The sequence below is a fragment of the Venturia canescens genome, chromosome 5 (assembly GCF_019457755.1).
Source record: "Venturia canescens isolate UGA chromosome 5, ASM1945775v1, whole genome shotgun sequence".
NCBI lineage: Eukaryota > Metazoa > Arthropoda > Insecta > Hymenoptera > Ichneumonidae > Venturia > Venturia canescens.
In genome coordinates, this window is record NC_057425.1 from 11,154,067 (window position 1) to 11,174,550 (window position 20,484).

The window sequence follows — 20,484 nt, forward strand, 5'->3', positions numbered from 1 at the left end:
TATAAACGAGATTTGCCATTATTATTTCCCATAGCGTGTGCAGCACCGAGAGGATTTTAAATCCGGAAATTGAGAGTGCCGTATGGCCTGAGCCGCGCGCGTGAACGAGTTACAACCCCTTCGCCACGGCGACTTGCTCGCGCGAGAGCAAACTATACAAACAAGCGATACGTAGGATCTATCTTTCGTGCTGCGCCGAGGTGGATACAGTGCGAGGCGAAGATATATATGCGGGGCGAGTGAGTGCAACAGCAGCGCTAAAGCCCGAGCTCTCTTTCGCCTAGTGAGTTACAGGACTCGAGGAGTTTCTCAAGCTTTCACCTGGGCCTCGCCCAACCTACACACTCAGCTGTTTGTGTGCGCCAGCTTCGCTCCTATACTCATCGCGTTTTTACTCCTTCTCCTTCTTTTCCATCGACTCGCGGACCAGTCAGAGATAACGGCTGCTCTCTTCTGTCTATGTTGAACTCTATAGCCCATTCTAACCCCGATTAATCGAGGCAACATTCTCATTTTCTTTTGCTCCGCTTGTGCCAATCACGTTTGTCAATTAATTCAATTTTCTTCTCACTTCTCATTTCTTATTGCAAGGTTTGACGTTGTGCGCATTTTTTGGGGACTCTGCGACGATCGATTCGATCAGAGTGCCAATCAAATTTGAAGATTGTGGGGAACAATTTTTTTGTGTGTCAAGCTCTCCGCGAGCCTCTCCCAGCAGACGCCGGAATTGTGCGTGCTTGTCTACGATTCTCGTTAATCCATGTTCCGCACAAAAATCCGGGGATTCGTTTTAGGACGAAACGGCTGACACGTTTCTTCTGATTATATGCATAACGCTTCTGCGAGCTCCGTCGAGAGGCGTTTGGAGAGGTTACGAAAAGTGGAGCTAACTCCGGGGAAATAAGTTTTTGCGATGCAGCGAACCGCGAAGTGACACACGCTTACGGCACCGCAGCATTCGTGCGCCATGGAGCAGCGTTTAAACCGCATTACAAGTTTTTTCATGTCGAGAGAGAGAGAGAGAGAGAGAGAGAGAGAAATGCAAATATTCCGTACAATAAAACCGTTTATAACGTATGAATCGATAAAAAGTCGTTTTTCTCGATGAACGAAAGCACTGAACGAGTCGATCAATTTTATTGAGCGATTAAAGTGGCATCAAGCAAACTTTCTCCACACGAAAAAAAAAGGAATTTTATCGGAGGACGCGAGCGAGCCGTGAGATTTCTTCACCCCCAGCATCAATTTCTAACTCACTGAATCAAGTTCAATTCATTAAAATCGACGGAGCATATTGCCAGGGCTGGAGGATCGAACGATTCGATCGTTGAATCAAGAATTTTTCAGTCTCCAACGATAGGCCCGAAGATGAAAGAGCAGGCGCAATAGAGCAGGATGAAGAATAAAAAAGATTATGCGGGTGTCGTTAAAGCAGCAGCACCACCACCAGCGAGGGTGGAGCGTGCAGGAGCCAGGAGCCGCGATTCGTTGTTGGAACATCGGAGGGTCACGCTAATTACGTCATTATGCGAAACATCGGGCGCGAACGAGGGGGTTGTATACGGATGCGCCGGTGAGCCACGAGTAATATAGCTTTGCACGGGCGCACAAAGACACTCGCTCGAGCTTGTATAATAGCGCGGATGCTCTCCTAACGAAGGAGCCCCCGGTGTATCTAAACCAAACGTACGATAGATTTGCAGTTTATGTACAGAGCTCAGCATCCGTGCAACAGTGTTCTGGCCTATGAATAGCGATGAGAAGTATGCGCGAGAGAGGAACAACCAATTACGCGAAAGCCCCTCTAAGCACGGCGGATCGAAAAAAAAAAAAAAAAAAAAAAACACAAGAAGCAGGACGAAAGGACAAAGAGGAGGGAAGAGAAGTGGTGACCTCACCGCCGGCTCTTCATTCATGAATAATAATTAGAAATTCGTGAGGACCCGTAGCGCATCTTCCTCTTTCCACGGCAAATAATCCACTCGCTATTTCTCGTGTGTATATATTATGGAAATTATACATCGGTGTATATTATCAAGCACTCTATTCGTATGGCGCTTAAGCAGAATGAAACAACGTGTTTATCCTCGAACGACAATACATTATCCGGTTGTCATGGATTTGTTGGTTTTTAGGCTCACCTTTATTGCTAATGGCTGAAGGCTATTTTTTAGTGCTTTTGACACAAGATTTATGGGGGAGAGTTGTTAAGGACGCGATGCTCAACAATATTCGTACGCAAATCCGGAACTTGCTTCGTCCGCGATGGTGGTCTCGTACGAGGGTTTTCACTTGGCCTCCTCTGTTCTCATTGATATATTTTGAAGTTTCTCGAATCAAGCAAATATAGGTGCGGGATGTAATTTGAGATTTTTCGTTTCTTTTCAAACGTGTTTTATACGATCATTCGAGTTTAAATTATCTTGATTTTTATTGAGTTATTTGTGTCATGATCTTCATATCCTCCTAATAAGAGCAGCGCATAACCGAATTGCACGTTGCAATATATAAGCCGCGTGCGGCCCGAAACGTGAATCCACTCGCAGCGAGTCTCGTTCTATCGGTATCATCGTAGCACGGAGTCGGGCGAAGAGAGCGACTCGCGCGTTCCAAGTTTCGATATCCCCAAGAACATATCATTACCATAATGGTCCGGGGATACCGCGCGAGTTTTCCGTCTTCCTCCGACGATTTCTCTCTCGCTGCAGTCCAAAGTCAACGACGAGCTGTGTGCGCAGCAGCATATGGGAGATGGCGGGATTTGAGAGGGCAACGAATATCTGTACGGCGAAAAGGGGCTGGTGAAACGGTGAAGAGAGAGAGAGAGAGAGAGTTGGGCGCGCGGGGGCCTAATCGCGATAATGGAGCTCAGAATCGGCTCGTGACCGCAGAATCGGAAAACGTCACGAGTTCGGAAGAAGAAAGAGAGAGAGAGAGAGAGAAAGAGAGACGTGGAGCGGGAGAGATGGAGCGAGGGGACAAAAGGAAGGAGTCAGAAGCGATGGAGAATACGGGACCGAAATAATCGAACAATCATTTCTACATTTTACCCCTGGCGAGGGAACGCAAGAATCCGCTCGAATTACAAATCTCGATAAAAATGATTATGGAAAAAAGCCACGTGACTCGTCGATGAAAATACCGCGAGGGCAGCGAATATTTTCGTCGTCGTGTCTTATTCCCCACCCTCGCGTGTGTTCCTCCCGCCATTTGATGCGTTCATTTTAAGCTAGGTATTCCGATGATCGAAGCGAACTGCCAAGAAATTTCTAAACGATTCTGAACCGCGCGCTCGTGCTCCGCATCTATGCTCGTGCTCCGGCGCGAGAGGACCTCGAGGCTACGAGTTTACGACGCGAAACCGCCGGTTTTTAAAATATTTCTGTTGCATTTCTGTTTGCCTGTTGAATAATAAAAACCGAGAAGAAACGAAAAAACCCATTCGTCGGCTGCGCGCGCAGGCACGCGATGGGCCCACAATTCGGCGTTGAAAATTCTCCTCCGATGCGCTACGATGATTGTGCAAAGGGCGTAGCGGTACCGCGCGCCAACTCCAACGAGCCCGCTCTCCTTGGCCCTTTTTCCAAAGTCGGAAGAAAATTAACATCCAAACCGGTCGTACAATCGAGGAGCGATAATAAACGAAGCAGGGGGAAACGAAATGTGATAAAAATCGTCGGAGAGGGAGCGGAAAAAATGTAGTGGTTTTATGAACGCTAATGGCCACGTAAAAAGTGTATTTTCTCAGTCCCATTCATACGATAGACACCGCGAGCTGAACGATCTCAACACGTAACCCAATACAGCATGAAACCGGTCGATATACAACGCTCCACGGGGATAGATAAATTAGGAAGAGTCTCGGGCTACGAGCACCACCGTGGCTAATCCTTTTTCTTTAGTGAGCGTCAAGGCTTTTCAATAATGAACAAACACACGTGTGCGTCCGTACCGGTTTTCGTTGAGGAAGAGTCCACGCATGGCTCGCTTTTGGCTCAAATTTAGTCGTCGAAAAGAAATCTTTAACAAGTTTTTCCGGATATAAATATATTAATCGAACGAACGAATTATAGGGCGTGAGAAAGCATCCATTAGAGACGCCGGTTCATTAGCATTTTTTTAACATTTTTCTTTCTCCTCTCATTGAGGTTCCCCCGGAAAATCGAGACCTCAATCTCGTTTATACGGAAAACAGGAAAATACGAGTTTCGTAAGGTGCGCTGAAAAACTTTTGGAAATGTTTGGAATTCCTGTGCTTTGCAGAGAAGAAAGCTCATAAATCGCTTCGTTTTTAAGCAAAGAAATTCGATTGCTTAGGTTTTGTGAGAGTCGCTGAAAGTTGGCCGCAAGCATTTAGTTTTTTATCGAATACGCGGGATGCTCATTTGCCTGTGCGCTACGTTATAAGTTGGCTCGGAAATTTTTATTTTCATCAGTCCAAGACTGGAGCAATAGCCGAGCCGAGATAATACGAAGCAGCAGCAGCAGCAGGCCAAGTGCTGGGATCTGAGAGGAGGCTGAACGAGAAACAAAATAGAAGGAGACACAGAGGCTCGAAGGATATATGTTGCGGAATGTACGTGAGCATGTGTGCGGCTGCTGCTGCTCCCAGGCGAGATTGGCTCCGTCTCTAATCACAGCGAGTCAGTGTAGGACGCGCCTGATGCTGCGAGGAGCCTGAAACCTCGTGGCCCGGGGCGTTGGTGCGGCGTGTAATCAGCGCGCGCTCCTCTTTCTCTCTTTCTCTCGATTCGCCGGCTCGCAGCGAATCTCGTCCGTGTATACTCGATCCTTGATGTTAGATCCATTCAATACTCTCGCATCCCGCTACAAATGATCGCGTCTCAAAAGCCAAACGAATTGCTAAACATTCCATGCCCAAAGGACTCGAACCGCACACATGTACAGGCCTCGGAGAATGAGCCAGTGGCGGAGAGAAAACGCTCGCTGAAATAACGAGATATTATAGCAGGACAATCTACAAATGAAACTTTATGATTCATACTCCGCGGGGGAATGATCTCGGCTCCCCAAAGCCCATTTCTAAATTCTCATTCTGATTTATCATTCGCGCGGATGAAAGCATTGCGAAAAGAGTACTGTAAGGATTCGAAATTTCTATTTATCAAAACAAAATGATGAATGTATATTCCAGACAAACATAGGAGAATCGAATGGACTGCTCTTGAAATATGAGCAATGCCATCCGCGAGAAATTCCCAAGCAATCGAACTTGTCGCAGCCCACTCACTTTCGCGGGAACTCTGTGTGGGATCCATCGCGCGATCTGCGAGCTCACATTGAAAAAATCGTACAATTGGGCCAAGAATCGTATATAAATGGATGAAAAATCGATTAATGCTTTCGTGCTGAAAGTTATTGCTGATGAAAAAAGAATCTCGATGGAAAAGTGTGTGATTAAGGGGAGCGGGCTTTTTCCGGACGCAATAATTATGCGGATCGTTGCGGAGGGAGCGCGAGGAGAGTAGACGCGAGAGAAGCGAGAGTGGTTAGGGCGCCGAAAGCGCAGGTGCTCGACATGAGCAGCGCGCGATAGGATGACGCGAACCGGGGGAAATGGATCCCCGATGTGGGGCGAAGAGGCGAGGGTCCGCGGAGGGGAATGCGAGAGGAGCTACCTAACTGGAGCATCGAAGGAGCTATGCATTTAGCAGGGGGCTTGGAGAACGAACGAGAGGCTCTCGGTGATTAGCGAGAGTCGTTGCTCCGCGAGCGAGACGAGTTGAATATCGCGTTTCGGAGGCTATGTGCGACTCGAGGACTTGCAGTTTTGGCACGATAGCCGGAGCGAAAACACACGGACACGCACACAGGGACGACAGCTCGAGAGGTTTTTTGGTCCACCGGCCGATTTCTTCGGTCTTTTTATCCTTACGGATTTATTTTTTTACACTCGACGCACGTACACTCGCGACCGGTGGAAAACAAAACCATCCTGCTCTGCATCGGAACATCCTTTATTTTCGTTCGGTATAAGGCAACCTCCTCCGGCTTCGAGGCTCGAAATATATGCGCGGTGGGCATAGCGAAAAAGCGAGATTGAAAGACCTAAAAAAGCGCAGCCTCCTCCTCGCTTCTTCTCTCCTCCGTTTCGCCGTGTCTACGTTTCTTATTTTGTCCATTTTTTTATTCACTCTCTGCGCTCTCTCTCTCTCTCTCTCCTCGCTCGATCCGGATGCGCCTCCGAAAACATATATCGTTGCCGCTCTCGATAATTATCGTTCACGATCGAAGGAGCCAACGACGACGCGTTTGCACGCCGAGAGGTGCATCATTAGAAACGACGTGAAACGCATTTTTAAAGCCCTTTGCTTTTATTCCATTTTATTTTTGTCTCTCATCCTCACCTCGCAGATCTCTTATCGGGCTGTTTGCTCGACTTTTTCGACTCTTTTTTCCAGCCTCCGCGTGCGCGCGCACCTCCCCTACATTGAGGCATTTTTGAAACGAGGGCCAACTTTATGATGCCAAATCGCGACAACATTCATTACTGGTTACGTCCAATTCGCTTTCAAGTGCAACAAACTCTGAAATTTGGGATAATTTATTGCTCGCCTCATTGCCTCGGAGACCAGCCCCCCGAAATCCTTCGATGATCACCCACAAAGCGAGTTTATATGCTCAACCAATTTCGAGGGATCGGTAAGAAAAAAGAATTTTGTTACATCCTCGTTTCTCTATTGGAACGATGATTCGAAGGGGGAAAAAAACAGCGTGGATATTGCATTCCCCGCGTGTGTGGTTTTCGCGAGGGAAAAATCTTTGGAAGATTATAAATTCGTAACTTTATTACCACACTCCGAAGCTAAACCGAGTTCATTGGTGCTTGGGAGTCCGAGGCAGGATAGACCGAGCAGGAAGAGGACGGAGCGAGGAGACCGAGAGAAACATTCGTCGGAAGGAAACAAGAAAGAGAGTGAAGGAGAGAGAGAGAGAGATTCGGCGTGGGAGGGTCGCGGAGGGGACGAGAAATTACCATTCGAAAGGGGCCCGTTTCGCGACCAAAAGCTTATGTTTATTTCAATTATCGTTGCTCCTTTCCGCTCGCGAGAGAGTCACCGCGGGCGCGAGAGACGCGGCGAAACATAAAAATCCTCGAAATGGGAGAAAATAATACGAAAATGCGCCGCTCGCCCGGAGCCAGCGCGTATTTTTATATTTTGCATCGCGAGCGCGTACCAAAACGCTGCAAATACGAGAAACAGAACCGAGAAATGCGAGAAAAAAGGTTGGGGAAGCCGCGCCCCTTCGCCCGGACCCCGATGCCTCATTTTAATATTCTTCCAACATTTCTTCCCTGAATTCTCGTACCGCACTAAAGACTCGCATCAAAAGTGCACGCGAATACCGAACCCTTTCCATCGCGGCCCTCTCCCGTCGACAAATTCGCGAGCACCTCATGAAAATCCGAAACGCTCGCTCCGCCGACCCTCTCTTTGCGCAACTCTAAAAACAATCCAACGAAACTCCACTTTTTTCATCCATTTTCCATTAAAAATTCTCCCCTTCGCTTCCCAATTCCAAGCAACCGACACCTTGAGCTATTCGCGATGAAAAAAAGTCGAAAAGATTCGCCTCCCCGATACCGAGATGCGTCCCAGAAAGTCCAGCCGGCAATGGTTCAACCTCGTGCGTCCCTTTTTTTCTTCACGTTCCGCATAGAAAAGAAAAGGGAAGAAATATCGCGCGCACCTCACGGAAACTTGTTCCTCGCGGTGTTCCACATTTAAGGGGGGAATCACAGTCGTGGAGAAACGCCAGCGGAAAATAAAGTACGGCGGGCGAATAATGGGACGAAAAAATCGGAGCGCAGGCCACTGCCACTGCTCGGCCGTCCGTAGTGTAATAATGTTGATAAATAGTTATAGCTAATAGGGAGAGCAGATCAAAGTGTCTGAATACGAAGTTATGTGTACACACACGAGGCTTACGAGGAGAAACGGTAAAGTGGGGAAGGCAAAAGCGAGCAGCTCTCGTGTACGCACACCACTACCGGGAATCTGACTGTGTGCGCGTATACGTCGAGAGGGATCCGTAAGGATAAGAAGGTGGAATGTACGTACGCCCGTGTTCGCCGAAGCGAAACGCGGGCTCTGCCGCGCTTTCTTGTCGGCTCTCTGCATATACGTTCACAAGTCCATTGAAATGTGAATATGGATGTAAAGTTCATTTATTTCGGATGTTTCGTGACTGTCATTGGGCGTGCGCTCTCTCGAGCGAGCCGATAATTCGATCGCAAAGTTCCAAAAGCTTTTGGCAGTCGCGTCGCGATTCTCGTTGCTCGTTCGTACCGAGCTCGAATTTATCGAATATTATTTTGGTTCTGAACAGTTGTGTGGAGACTCTCGGAACCCTTTTGATGGTGAGGGAAAACGATGTTTCGTGGTCTGCAGAAACGGTGGAACGGCGACGAAATTCTTCTCTTGACGATCGATTCGAAGGAGCGATGGTAATTGATAAAAAAAGGCTGGGAAATGACATCGCTAAATAGCGGAGTAAACAGAGCGAGGCAAAAGCTAATCGATTAAATTCCAGAGATGGAAAAAACGAGACTAGTTTCGCGACGGTGGAATATATCTCATAGAAAGTGGACGAATAACCTCCAAATGGGAAAGCACTTGCGAAGGCCCGCAGTGCCAAGTCATTAGTTTGGCTCACGTGTGTGGTCACAACACGCAGGGAGGTTCGTGCGCGAGACTCGAAGTGCTTACAATGTTGCTGGGCGACCGCAGTCCCGTGTTATTCAGGCATTTTCTTACGTTCGCGAAATTCGCGCACTCGAGCCGGAGAAACGTAATACGAAAAAACAAAATTGCCGAAAGGGCAAGAGAACATCGATTTCGAGCTCTTGAATGAGCGAAACGAGTTTTTTGTTGGGAGGATCAAAAGGCGACGCGGTCCGAGCTCTTTTCTTCGTCGATGCGCGCGCGAGCGCTGCTGCTTCGCGAACGAGAAAAGTCGAAGCCTCTCGGAACACTGCGACGATCGTGGCGCGTCAATGAGCGAGTCGGTGCGAGATGACAACGCACGGAGTCCGCGCACAACTCACTTTCCAAGGCGTTCCAAAATTCGATGTTTAATTTTTCCTCGCGCCTCCTTTAGTTGCTTCGCTCTCCGGGGTCCGCGAGCCGCTGCTGAACGCTCGCAAAGGTCACGTTTTCAAACGTTCACGCGCGAGAACTTTTTGCTTCGAGAGTTTGGAAAAAATCATTGCAAATGTGTTTTTACGGGGTGAAACGTACTCTGGGAATATCGGGTTTCGAGAAGCGCGGCGTTAAATTTGAGAAAGAGCCTTGGCAATCGCGCCTCGAAGAACAGCTTCGGCTCTTCTCCCCCCGCTCAGAGATCTCCACCGGAACGGCCCTCGGAGAGCTCGTATGCCCGTGCATACATCACAGTAGCGCATCTTACGTATGGAAGTACTCCGCGGGTGAGCAAATAACGGCGAAGAAACGGTAGGTGAGCGCCTACCGTTTACAATTTGCATGAGCCCGTGTTAGGATAAGAGAAATATTTTCTCGTCGCTGCTGCTGCTGCTGGCCTCTGTTGCACTCCCGCGAATGCATTCCAACTTTTTTGTGGCTTGCTGCGATTTCACGAGGATGGGCATCGATTACTCTTCGTCTCACGGTGCTGCTGATATTGTTAAAAGGTCGGGCTAATTCACATAAATTCAGCGGTACGAAGCGCAGCTTTTTTCGAGTATAGGATCGTTTTCGAACGTTCCAAAACACCAGCAACGAAGGATTGTTTCGCTGGATAAATGTCGATACGGAATACTGACCGCGAGGCGAGAAGAAAAAAATCAGGAGAATTAATGCCCTAAATCATCTTCTTCCGAAAGATCTTTCTTGCAAATATGTTGCAAGAAACGAATGCCTGAAAGGCGAGAGCCGGCGCGCCGAGCGACGCGGGCAAGCAAGGGCATATTCGAATGGGATCAAAAAAAAAGAAACCATAAATATTTGCGTCCACGAGCTGATAAGCCGGACAGAAATATGTATCGAGATGTCCGGCAACGTGTGTGCGCCCGACAGTGGAGCAGAGAGAAAGAGAAAAAACGAGAGAAGAGAGAGAGAGACAAAGCTGAAGAAATGGGAAGACTTGAATACGCTGAAATCGACTGGAACGACCTAAGCCGAGTATATCCCCGGCCATTTATATCGATAATATTACAATGCTCTACTGCGAGGGCCGAATCATCTTAGCTCCGAGTGCATTGAATGGTTCGATAAAGTGAGATGACGAGATGGGCCAGGATTCTCCGGAGAGCAGGCTCAGAGAGAAAAAGAAGAAAAAACGGAGTCGCGAAAAGATTTTTGAGCGTACGTTCGTAGTATTCGAGGCGAGCGAGCCCGCGTAATTTTGCTCCGTCTGTAGCATGTGGCATTCAGGAGCGGGAGTGAGAGCAAGAAGGACACGAAAAGATGCAAACGCACGACTGAGGAGAGGATTCACAAACGTACATAGAAAGGCCCGACACACGCATGCAGTCCGGGGAACACGAGCGAGACCGGCAAGTGTCTTTGGTTGTCTCTGAATCGGCCGCGAGGAAGTGAGAGGATCCTCCTGCGCCTCTCAAAAGGGCGTCCCGTAACTCGGACTCCGATGGAACTCGAGGCTCCTCAGTTCCGAGGCTTTTTTCTCCGCGAAGGTATAGGAATAGCAGAGACAGGACAGAGACGCGCGAGCGAGAGAGCTTCGACGACGAACGGAGAGGGCACGAACTCGAGAGACCGAGTGGAGGGAGCAGCCGATTAGCGGACCGGAGAATGGAAGAGGTACGAGAAAACCGCGCGTCTATCCAAAAGCCCCGGGGAGTAGGGGAACCGGGGACGCTTCCGGGGCGCGGAGCGCGAGCGGGGACGCGGCGCATGCGCGGAGGGCGTGGGAACGTCGACAGTCTGGGACAATCTCTGGCCTGGGCCAGGCAGCCCCGAGCTTTACCGATCACGCCCGAACGACTCCGAGCTGCGCGCAAGGCCCCTCGGAGAGACTCCCCACCCCCTCCTGCTCTCGCTCGCCCAGTGGTTCTCAGTATCTGGGTGACGAGCTCCTCACCGGCGTGTCAAACAAACTGTATCGCTTTTTCGCAACGCCCCCGATTCACCGGGTCCTCGCCGCGAGTCTCTTGACGGGACCGAAAACATACTCCGCGGTCACTGGAAACTGCAACACGAATTTTTGTAGGTGGACGAAGCTGCCAAAAATAAGCCCCTCAAATAACAGGATTTTCGGGGACTGAGCCGGTGCGATCTAATTCCCTTGGATCTCCTCCACGACGTTCGTGAAACTCAACGCTCTCGAGGACTTTTTTTTCCACTCCGACAAGAAAGAACCTTTTTTCGATGTTTTCTTCCAGAAAAAAGCGCCATCGTGGCACACGGTGTGACGCTACTTTTTTCGGGGCCAATGTTTGTCTATGTTTTCCGCGATAAGTTTGTACATGAATATGTTATTTGGAGGGAGGTGCTCTCTCTCTCTCTCGAGAGAGAGAGAGAGAGACGAATTTGAATGGAGCGGAGGACGGTGCACTCGGTCGCAGGGTCAAACTGACATAGGGGTAAATTCACGCAAAGTGCCTCCGAACCCCTCGCCCCCCATAAAAATTCGTTTTTTTATCAATCCGCCTATCCCCGACGCCTCTTTTGCTCCTCCACGAACGATGCTGCAGGCTCATATACGCGAGGCGAAATTGAATCGTGCACGTGCGCGCCGGGGCTGCGTATACAGGCGAGAGAACTCGGCCATCTGTGCCCGAGATTCGCCGGATGTTTCATTGATAGACGAGTACGAGTTACACGTTACTATTACAGCGTAGTACGTGCTGCTGGATCCGAGTGATTATTGCGTCGCGCGGCTCATCTCCGATTCTTCGAGGACGCGTTACTACGCCGCTTAAACGATTGCAATTCGCGTTACGGTCACCAGCATGCTTCGGATCGATCGTTTGTTTTTACGTTTTTGTGCCCAGCTGACCGCGGCGAACTCAATCGAATTCCCCGTCCTCGATCTCGCCGAGTCCAAGCTAGTTTCAAACTGTGCCAAAGCGTCTTCGGAATTTATTATCATTGAAACCAAAGTCGATTCGTCTTGATAAGCAAAATACTGGCTGGAGTTTGAGGTCAATGCGGAGGCTGGCATTGAATTTAGAATGATAAAGCATCCCGCGACGTCCTTTCCGCGTCTGCTCCGGGCGATTCAAAGACGTGCCCGTGCGCGTCGCACTTGTCCGAGGCCCGTCTCGAGCCAGCTCCACTTTCGGTGGACGAGGAGCCGCCCGATTTTGCGACCTCCAACTACGCCCGGGTATAAACTTTGTGCACGTAGAAAATATAAACGTCGGCGGGAGAGCGGAGAAGCCACATGTGGCTGCTACCGCGCGACTGTTTGTCTTCTCACTTTTTTGCAATTGTTTTTTATACACACGAACGTGTGGATAAAACGTCGGGCTTCGGATCGCCCAAGCCTCTCTCCACGGATGTTTCTCAATACGAAAGAAAAAAATTGGCCAGAGTTTGGCGACTCCTTTTCGTTTAATCGACGAGCGATGAAACTGCTCTGTAAATTTAACCGGACATATTTTACTGCGGGGACAAGTTAACAAAAAATATTTGTGCCAGTAACGCACCGTTAAATTTTCAATATTTCCCATAAACTTCAGTTTTATAATAGTCAATACTGCAGATAGTGAAACTTATGGCGCGTTTACTAAAATTTATAAAACGTTTGGTCAATTTTAAGGTGCATCGCGGCCAAATGCCTTTGCCCCGACGCAGGTATCGATCACTCCGAATTTCGTAGCACACTCCAACAACTGAGCATATAAGAATGGGAAAGCAGGCCGATATGTAGCGACAAGATACCCCTGCCACGTTCCCAGTGAAGTCGCATCCTAGCATAAACATTAGTACGGAAATTTGTACAGTGGAGCGCCGTAAAATTCGCTGTGAGGTCAAAGTTTACTAAATACTCCGGTAAAAGTTCCTATACTGTGAACAACGAATAGAATTTTTATTGTTACTGGACTGTAATTTATCAAATTTCATTCTCTCCGTGCACTTTAATCCCCGAATCAAGTTAAGCGACAAGATTTTTATTGAATTTAGTAGAATGAGCAGGGACTTGGTTTCGTAGCATTTTTGTATCCTTTTGGCAGGCTCGAATGTTTCGACACACTCCGACAATACACGTTCAAAGGCGCGGGAGTGACTTGCACGAGCGTAGGCGTTGCAGATATAAAAAAACATGGAGCAGGGTATTGCTGTCTGCATGTTTGGTTATCAAGGCTTCTTTCATTCTCGTATTGTTAGTTCTTTTATTACACACCTCGGCGCGGTGTGTTCCGGGCGAGTGGATACTCCAGGAGGATCTTCATCTCGGTGGTAGAGCGCCGCGGAGGACGACGCCCGGTGTCATTCACGCCGCGGGGCGTCCGGGAGAATAAAAAGCATATTTTGACAGACGAAGCGCATATTGGCTTTCGTCATCGAGAGGAGAGAGACGGCGTCGAACGCCGCTGGTTCTCTCTGTTCGCCTCGACTTCAGGATCGTTCGATACGTTCGACTCTAGTGCGGAGTTGGGAGGTGGAATAATCTTTTCAATGTTCGCAGCCCGGAGAGACAGGGAGAGACGAGAATCGATCGGGCGAGGGAAGAAGAAGACGCAAACGTCGCGTAACCTCCCGTCGGGTTGGGCCGGGACGTGTCAACCGTTGGAATCTCGACCGTGACTTTAAAACAAGTTTGAAAACGCTTACAACGCGTTTGTATTCGAGCATGAATAAAAGCCTCGTGCAAACAGGCTCGTCGAGCAAAATCCGAGAAGTTTAATCATCTTTTTCTCGACCACCCGTCGTCATTGTCCTGTTCGGCAATGACCAACATGAATTAACTATTTAAAATATATAAAGTTCTTATTATAGAGTCACCGGTCGCGGAGCGGACAGATTTTTCAATAATTTTGAAACTTTAAAACCTCTTTCCTCGTCCCCCGACTAGCTCTTCGTATCAATTTATCTAAATGTTTTTTCATATTTCAAGAAATACTGGGATCCTGATCGGTATCTGGGAGCCTCTAGTCAAGTTTTTACAAATCTCGATATTAAATATCAAAACGGTAGTCACCACACGAGCAGCTTCCAGGTTTCGTTTCTTCAGACTCGCTGTTAGAATTGATTTGAAGGAAAATTTGGTGAATTTTTTATTCACAAATAATGATCGTCTCGGTAATTGCGTAGCAGGATCGCTCCTCTTGTGGAATTTGCTTCGTAATGAATCTCGAATCGAGCCATTAACTCGCGCGCGCAGTCGTAACGAGGGCCCCGCATTTTATGGAGTTTCTTCGAATGCGATCGGGGGAGAAGAGGTCGGTTTAAGTGAATTTGAAGACTTGGAACGGTGCGAGGAGCCATAAAGAGAGGGAAGCTTCAAAGAAATTTATCAAAAACCATGAAAAATCGGGGAGAGAACTGAAGACCTCGGACGTTTTGAATGATTGGCGGTAAAAAATCTCCGATATACGGCGATAAGGGCGTAGATTTGTTCCTTTCGTTTCGTTTTTTAAGCTTTTTATGCGCCGCAGCGTTACAGCGTGCTGCAGTTTTATGATCTCGGTTAATGCTGCGGGTCCGGACAATGACGACGCGCCCTGCGAGCTTCCCGCACCGTTTCGTTTTCCCTTCTCCCCTCATAAACTGCTCCTCTTCAGCTCGGAATGACGAGGAGAGTTGCACGTTTTTCTAGGCTTTGTATCACCATCCATCATCGCGCATATGTCGTTCCCGTTCACGGGGCGAAACCCTTCTCCGTGGGCTCCGAGCACGCAGCTCGCGACGCATGTGGATCTGCTCCTGAATATTTTCTGAATGCCACCGCCGTACAGGAAGCCCTAGAAAATTATTCCAAACTCGAAAATCCAGTCCGCCGTGCAGCTTTTTAAAGCCTGCATGGAAACCTGTACCTCGAAGGGGTTGCCGGAGTCGCCTTCCGCGGCTGCGAGCTCAAGTTTTTTCTCCCTTCCGCCACGTTCGATCGCATGGCTGAGGCTCCGAAATACTATAATTACGTTGATCGATTAAAATCGCCCGCATCGTTTTTCCGAAAAATCCGAGCTGCCCACACACGAAGCCGACTCGAAAAGCGCGATTCCCGAAAATCCTCGATCGAACCTATAGAAACGCTTCAATTTTTATTGGTGCGCAGTTTCACGTCGAATCTGCGAGTTATCGTTGCCATTGTCAAAAGGTCCGTGCAGGAACAAGGGAAATGAATCCTTTGGCAAAAAGGTACTCGACACGTTCGAGAGATGCGGAGTTTGTGGTGCGTATGTCAATACGCATTCGTGTAACATCGTAAAATGGGGGGGGGGAATATGGAAAGTCACGTGGCCCAGGCACGAGGCCCACGCGCCTCCAGAGAATCGTGTGTCCGTTGCGAGAACGGAACACATACACGCGCACATGCGGGGACGCAAGCGAGGGGGGCATAAAGGAGGCGGCAGCGAAGCGAGCGAGGGGGTTGTTTCCCCGGCGGATTGTCACAGGCCTCGAGGCCCCTTTTGTCCTCAGACCCCATGAAGCGCGCGCTGCCGGCTCGACGGTTTTAACTCTTCGGCATATTGTCAAGTGCGTGTACGAATTGCACTGTACACCGGAAAGCACGGTTAAGCTCACAGATAAGCCACGCTCCTCCGTAAACCGTTAAATGCACCGACCAAATTTGTTATTCTATTGGATTACGAGAACTGCCAGCAGACCGTCGTCGACAGACGCGTGCTTCTCACGTACACGTGTGTGTTTGTGTGAATGCACCGCGTTACTCGCAAACTCGAAGGATGTCGAGTGACCACATAAACTACGAAATCATCGCTGAAGTGATCTGCGCAAACGTTTGCGGATGGGGAGGGACAAAAAACTTGTTCACCGCCTGTAAAGTCCCTTTTTCAGGCCATTGGAACTCGAGGCATGTTCTTTACGGCCCATTTCGCAGGAAACGGGGGCGCGGAGAGATTTGAAAAAATTTATGGATCCAGGGAAGTGACTTTTCGGGCGGAGAATACGAATGACGACGAAAAATTGGCTCGAGTTTCGATGAGCGATCGCGAGAACTCACTCTTATCAGCGCAAGTTGCACTCTTCCGTTGTGAGAAGTCGAATCGCCGCTAATAGATTCGTAGCCGGCAATCTTGCCAATACACCCAATTAAACTCAACGCTCCGAACATCGTCATTCGAGAGCTCGCGAACGGCGTTGCATTTAACTGCGTTTCTGGCGGCACAAACCCGTATGCAAATAATGCACTCGAGACGTGTCTGCACAGTAAAACGACACGTGCGTTATTACTTCGAACGTTACAGTAGCAAGGGGGCGAACTATTAAAATCAAGAAAATTATCAAATGCTCGCGACTTACGACGGACTTTTCTCGAATGGGCTGAAGAAACTGAAATTTTGATGAAACATCGAAAAACTCCGTTGCTCGTATTTCACAAATTCCTCTTAGTTCAGGTAGAAACTACAAAAAAATTGTTTCAAGCAAAACGAAAGTTGAAGCAATAAACATTTCTTTTTGGTCGACAAATTCAGCTGAACGAGTTTAACAAAATTTTGGTTTCAGTGCTTTACCGTTTATCCTGGTGTGAGAACAAGCAGTAACTTTGCATCAGAAATCGCGTTTTGATGGATCGTAATGCCATTTCCTCGGCAGTTACAAACTGGCATGAAGCCTTTTCAACGAAACTCGTGCAAAATGATTTGAGCACGCGGGAGGAGAGCCGTTAGAAACGTATATAGAAGGAAAATATTATTCTCAGTTTTAGTGTGCATACACGCGAAACACACGAGTGTTTTTTCATTATCATAGACTTTGCTGCATTATTCCCCCCGCGGGAGACTTAATACGCGCGTTTACGTTTTTCCCTCTCTCTCTCTCTCGTCGTCTGTCTTTCTCCGGCTTGTTTTATATGCGGGTGAATCTCGTAATGGAGGGCTGAAACGAGAACTTTAGTTTCTCGTGTGCTTCCTCGTGGCCGGGACTTGTTCGTATTATTCTTCATCGCGTCCTCATGACGCAGCACCAATGCCAGAAGCAATGCAGCAGAGCGCCGTGCGTCGAGGAAAAGAAAGAGGGAAAGAGAGAGCGCAGAATGCAAATCACAATTATTGTTAGTTCGCCCTCTCACGAGACGTCGTATGACGCGGCTGCGGCCCCCGACAGAGATATTGTTTCAATTATGTCGGGGCGAAAGGATAGAATGCGCGAGAGCGAATCTTTTCAGACTCGCCGCGCACTCAATCAATATTTTTTTGCATCCTTCACAGTCGCCGATTTTTATGTCTTTGTTACCTCTTCATCACGCCCATACATCTCGATTCGTATCTCAGAAAATGAATATCACGCAAGGGCGATATACAACGGTGAAAATAAATTTCAAATGGGGCCAGTCCATCGAAATATTTTCCAATACTTTTTTACCCGATTTCAAACGCTTCTTCTAACGCTCCTTTCTCAAACTACGCCTCGGACGTTTTTTTGCTTTCACAAACACACGCGCGAAACAACATATCGGCCGAGAGAAGCGATCGGAGAAAAAAATCGTCATGTTCGATCGAGTCAAACGACATAAAAATCGCTACAACAGTTGACACAAACGAGCTCAAAGTTAACAGTAAAAATATATATTCACCCGTCAAAGTGTACCGTGACGAAAACCTGATGACGAGACCCGCCACTGGGAAAAGAATCTTTGAAGAGAGATTAAAGAAAAATAACGAAATGGGAGAGAGAATGGGGCTGCGAGTCCGAGACGACTCGCCGGGAGGGCATAATTCCCAACGTGTGTTCGCGGCGAGCCCCATATATATCTCCACGCGCATTCCAACCTGGTCATACAGTGCACCGGTGAATCTTCGCATATAACGGTCAGTAATGACAACGATAATAAGAACTATGACGAGAGAAGTTGCTCGTGTATGTAATGATGAGCCAGCAAGCTACGACGAGGATGAAAAACCGAGAGACATCCGCGCACGCGCGAGCAAGCGCTGGGACAACTAATACGTGCTCTGTGCGAGAGCTCCTTCGCGAGCGAGAGTTCAGCGATAACGGATTACGTGTGATTACGTTGGAGGAGCGAGTTCTGACCGTTCGGGTCGGAGAAAACCCTCCCGGGACTCGGTTGAACCCCTGCCGCTGTGCGGTGTGCTCATATAAATTGTATATTTCGGTGCAATTAATTTTATAGTACTCTAAACCCAGGGATATGCGGGAAAAACGAGTAAATTTCTCACGAGCCACATACGAAAATGTGAGATGCCTTTTTTTGATTTATCGTAGAAATTTCATTGACTGATTTCCATCGATTTTATTGGCTTCCGGTCCCTTTTGTATTGCTGGGTGATTTTCCCTCGATTACAGTTGGAAAGTTCATATTTCACTCGGTATATAATTCTCGGCTCTGGTTTCGAGAGAAACCGCCGAAAGTTTTCTTCTCTATCGGCCGTAATTGGGACCGTTTCTGCCGACCGCCGTCAGCCGGTATATAACGGAATCGGCGTCCGTTGCTGTTACGCGGAGGTCCGTGAGGGGCACTCGGAGTTTTGAGCGCGTGACGGAACGAGGCGCGGCGAGAAGAGTGAAACCCCGCGGGGCAGTGTGGCGAGAACGAGTAGAAGTACGGGCACCGGGGGTTGCGGGGATCGGGGGGAAATGCGAGTCACTTTGACCGAAGGATCTCGAAAACGATTCGAACGAGTTTGTTGACAAACTTTTTCACATTTTAAGAAATCGATGTTGATAAAAAACAGAGTGGTGCGAGAAAAATATGGAAAAAGTTTGGTCGAGTGTATGCTTCGATAAAAATGTCGTTTGCGATCGAAACTTGGGTACGAATATTTCGTAAAGTGACTACCATTCGACTGATTCTCCCGAGTGGATGGCTCGTGACGGAGGTAATTTAGATGCGTCTTCGGGTCACGACTGTGGCTTGACTATTACCCGCTATTACCGGATCCACACGGGACCACTATCTCCTTCGAGGGCTTCTTCTACAGCGGCTCGGTTTTCTCCCTCGCTCCCATCGTCTCGTCCCACGCTGCGAGAGAATTTTTGCCATTAGCATACAGCGATCCCGGCTCGGCGGGGCTTGTCAAGTGATTTAGCGCGTTTTGCCATCGCACAAGAAGAAACAGAGGAAGGAGAAGAATATTCAAATTGTCGACAACTCGCGCGCCCGCTGGTGCTACGCTGCACGAGAAAAGGGCGAAGATGTTCGATAATGGCCGAGGAGGGTTGTCCTCCCGAGGAGCAGATAACTCTGTAACATGATTTTCCATCGACTCCGCGCGCATATCCACACACCGCCGCACTCAAATACACGAACACACGTCCAACTCGCGATGCCGCGTCGATCGCAGAACTCGCGAATTTTTGTATTCACTCCCTTTTACCTTCGTTCCCCGATAATTTGCACCACCGCGCCGCCGCACCGCTCAGACCCAAAACGATATTTCTCTCTACGTGTCTTGAACTCTTGAACCCCCTCGTGTTCCCGTACGGCTCGTAATCATCAGTTTCAAGAGTAATCTTCATCCCGCGATTCCTTTTTCATCGATCCAATACCCGAGTACGTACGTACAATTTGTATGTTAAATATGCGAACGGTGAATTTAAAGATTCACACAATAAACTCGTGCTCGTCGAGGCGTTGGGACCCCACCGAATCTCCTTTCGAATGGAACTACTTTGCCGCAGGGATTCGAATATGGTTCGATGACACGCTAATTAACTGAATTTTCGAATTCTAAGTAGACCCATCGATTTTTATATTTATGAGAAAAGATGGAAAAAACGATTTAGGAAAAGCCTGGAGGCGTCACAAAAATGAATATTTCTTATCGATTCGTTTCGAGGAAGCAATTAGATAGTGGAACAAAACATTGCTGAGTACGCGAGAATCGAGTTTTTCGAGTGTGAAGAAGAAACACAAAATTTCAAATATTTTTAGAGTGGAAACGTAACTTCTAATGGAATTCGCAATTGTATTGAGATGCAAATTTTTTCGCTGTTTACGTGGGTGTGTACTCACTTGCAGAAGGACTCGCCCCGAAACGGTGACACACAGATCCCCTCGTTTTTACAGGGGCTTGGTGAACAAGAGATGAATCCTGGAATGAGAACAAATAAATAGTGAAAAAGTTGAAAAAGGCATCGAAAAAAAATGATTGAAAAATGTAAATTTTATAAATTTCGAGGATTCTTTAGTTAAAATAAACGAAATTCCTAGCGTGTAAATATCGATGGAGGTAAGAGAATGAAAAATCAAGAATGCGAGTTATGCCTTCGCGATTCGCAAACTCCAAAAGACATTCCGCGCTACGAGGTTTCATAAATTGAAGAAGTAATTAGAACGCAGTCATTTTTATTAATCGCTTTTATGAGTTTGATAAAAAAATATATCGACGAG

General features: G+C 48.1%; 1 protein-coding gene across 2 annotated transcripts in view; it reads right to left on the bottom strand.

Annotated features, from left to right (window-relative positions):
- The window catches only part of N (neurogenic locus Notch protein), a 186,785-nt gene that overhangs the window by 130,844 nt on the left and 35,457 nt on the right, over positions 1-20,484 (bottom strand). For both annotated transcript variants that reach the window (XM_043420223.1, XM_043420222.1), the window contains exon 2: positions 20,107-20,185. In XM_043420223.1, coding sequence (XP_043276158.1) covers positions 20,107-20,185 — 79 coding nt within the window. The remainder of the gene's footprint in view (positions 1-20,106; positions 20,186-20,484) is intronic.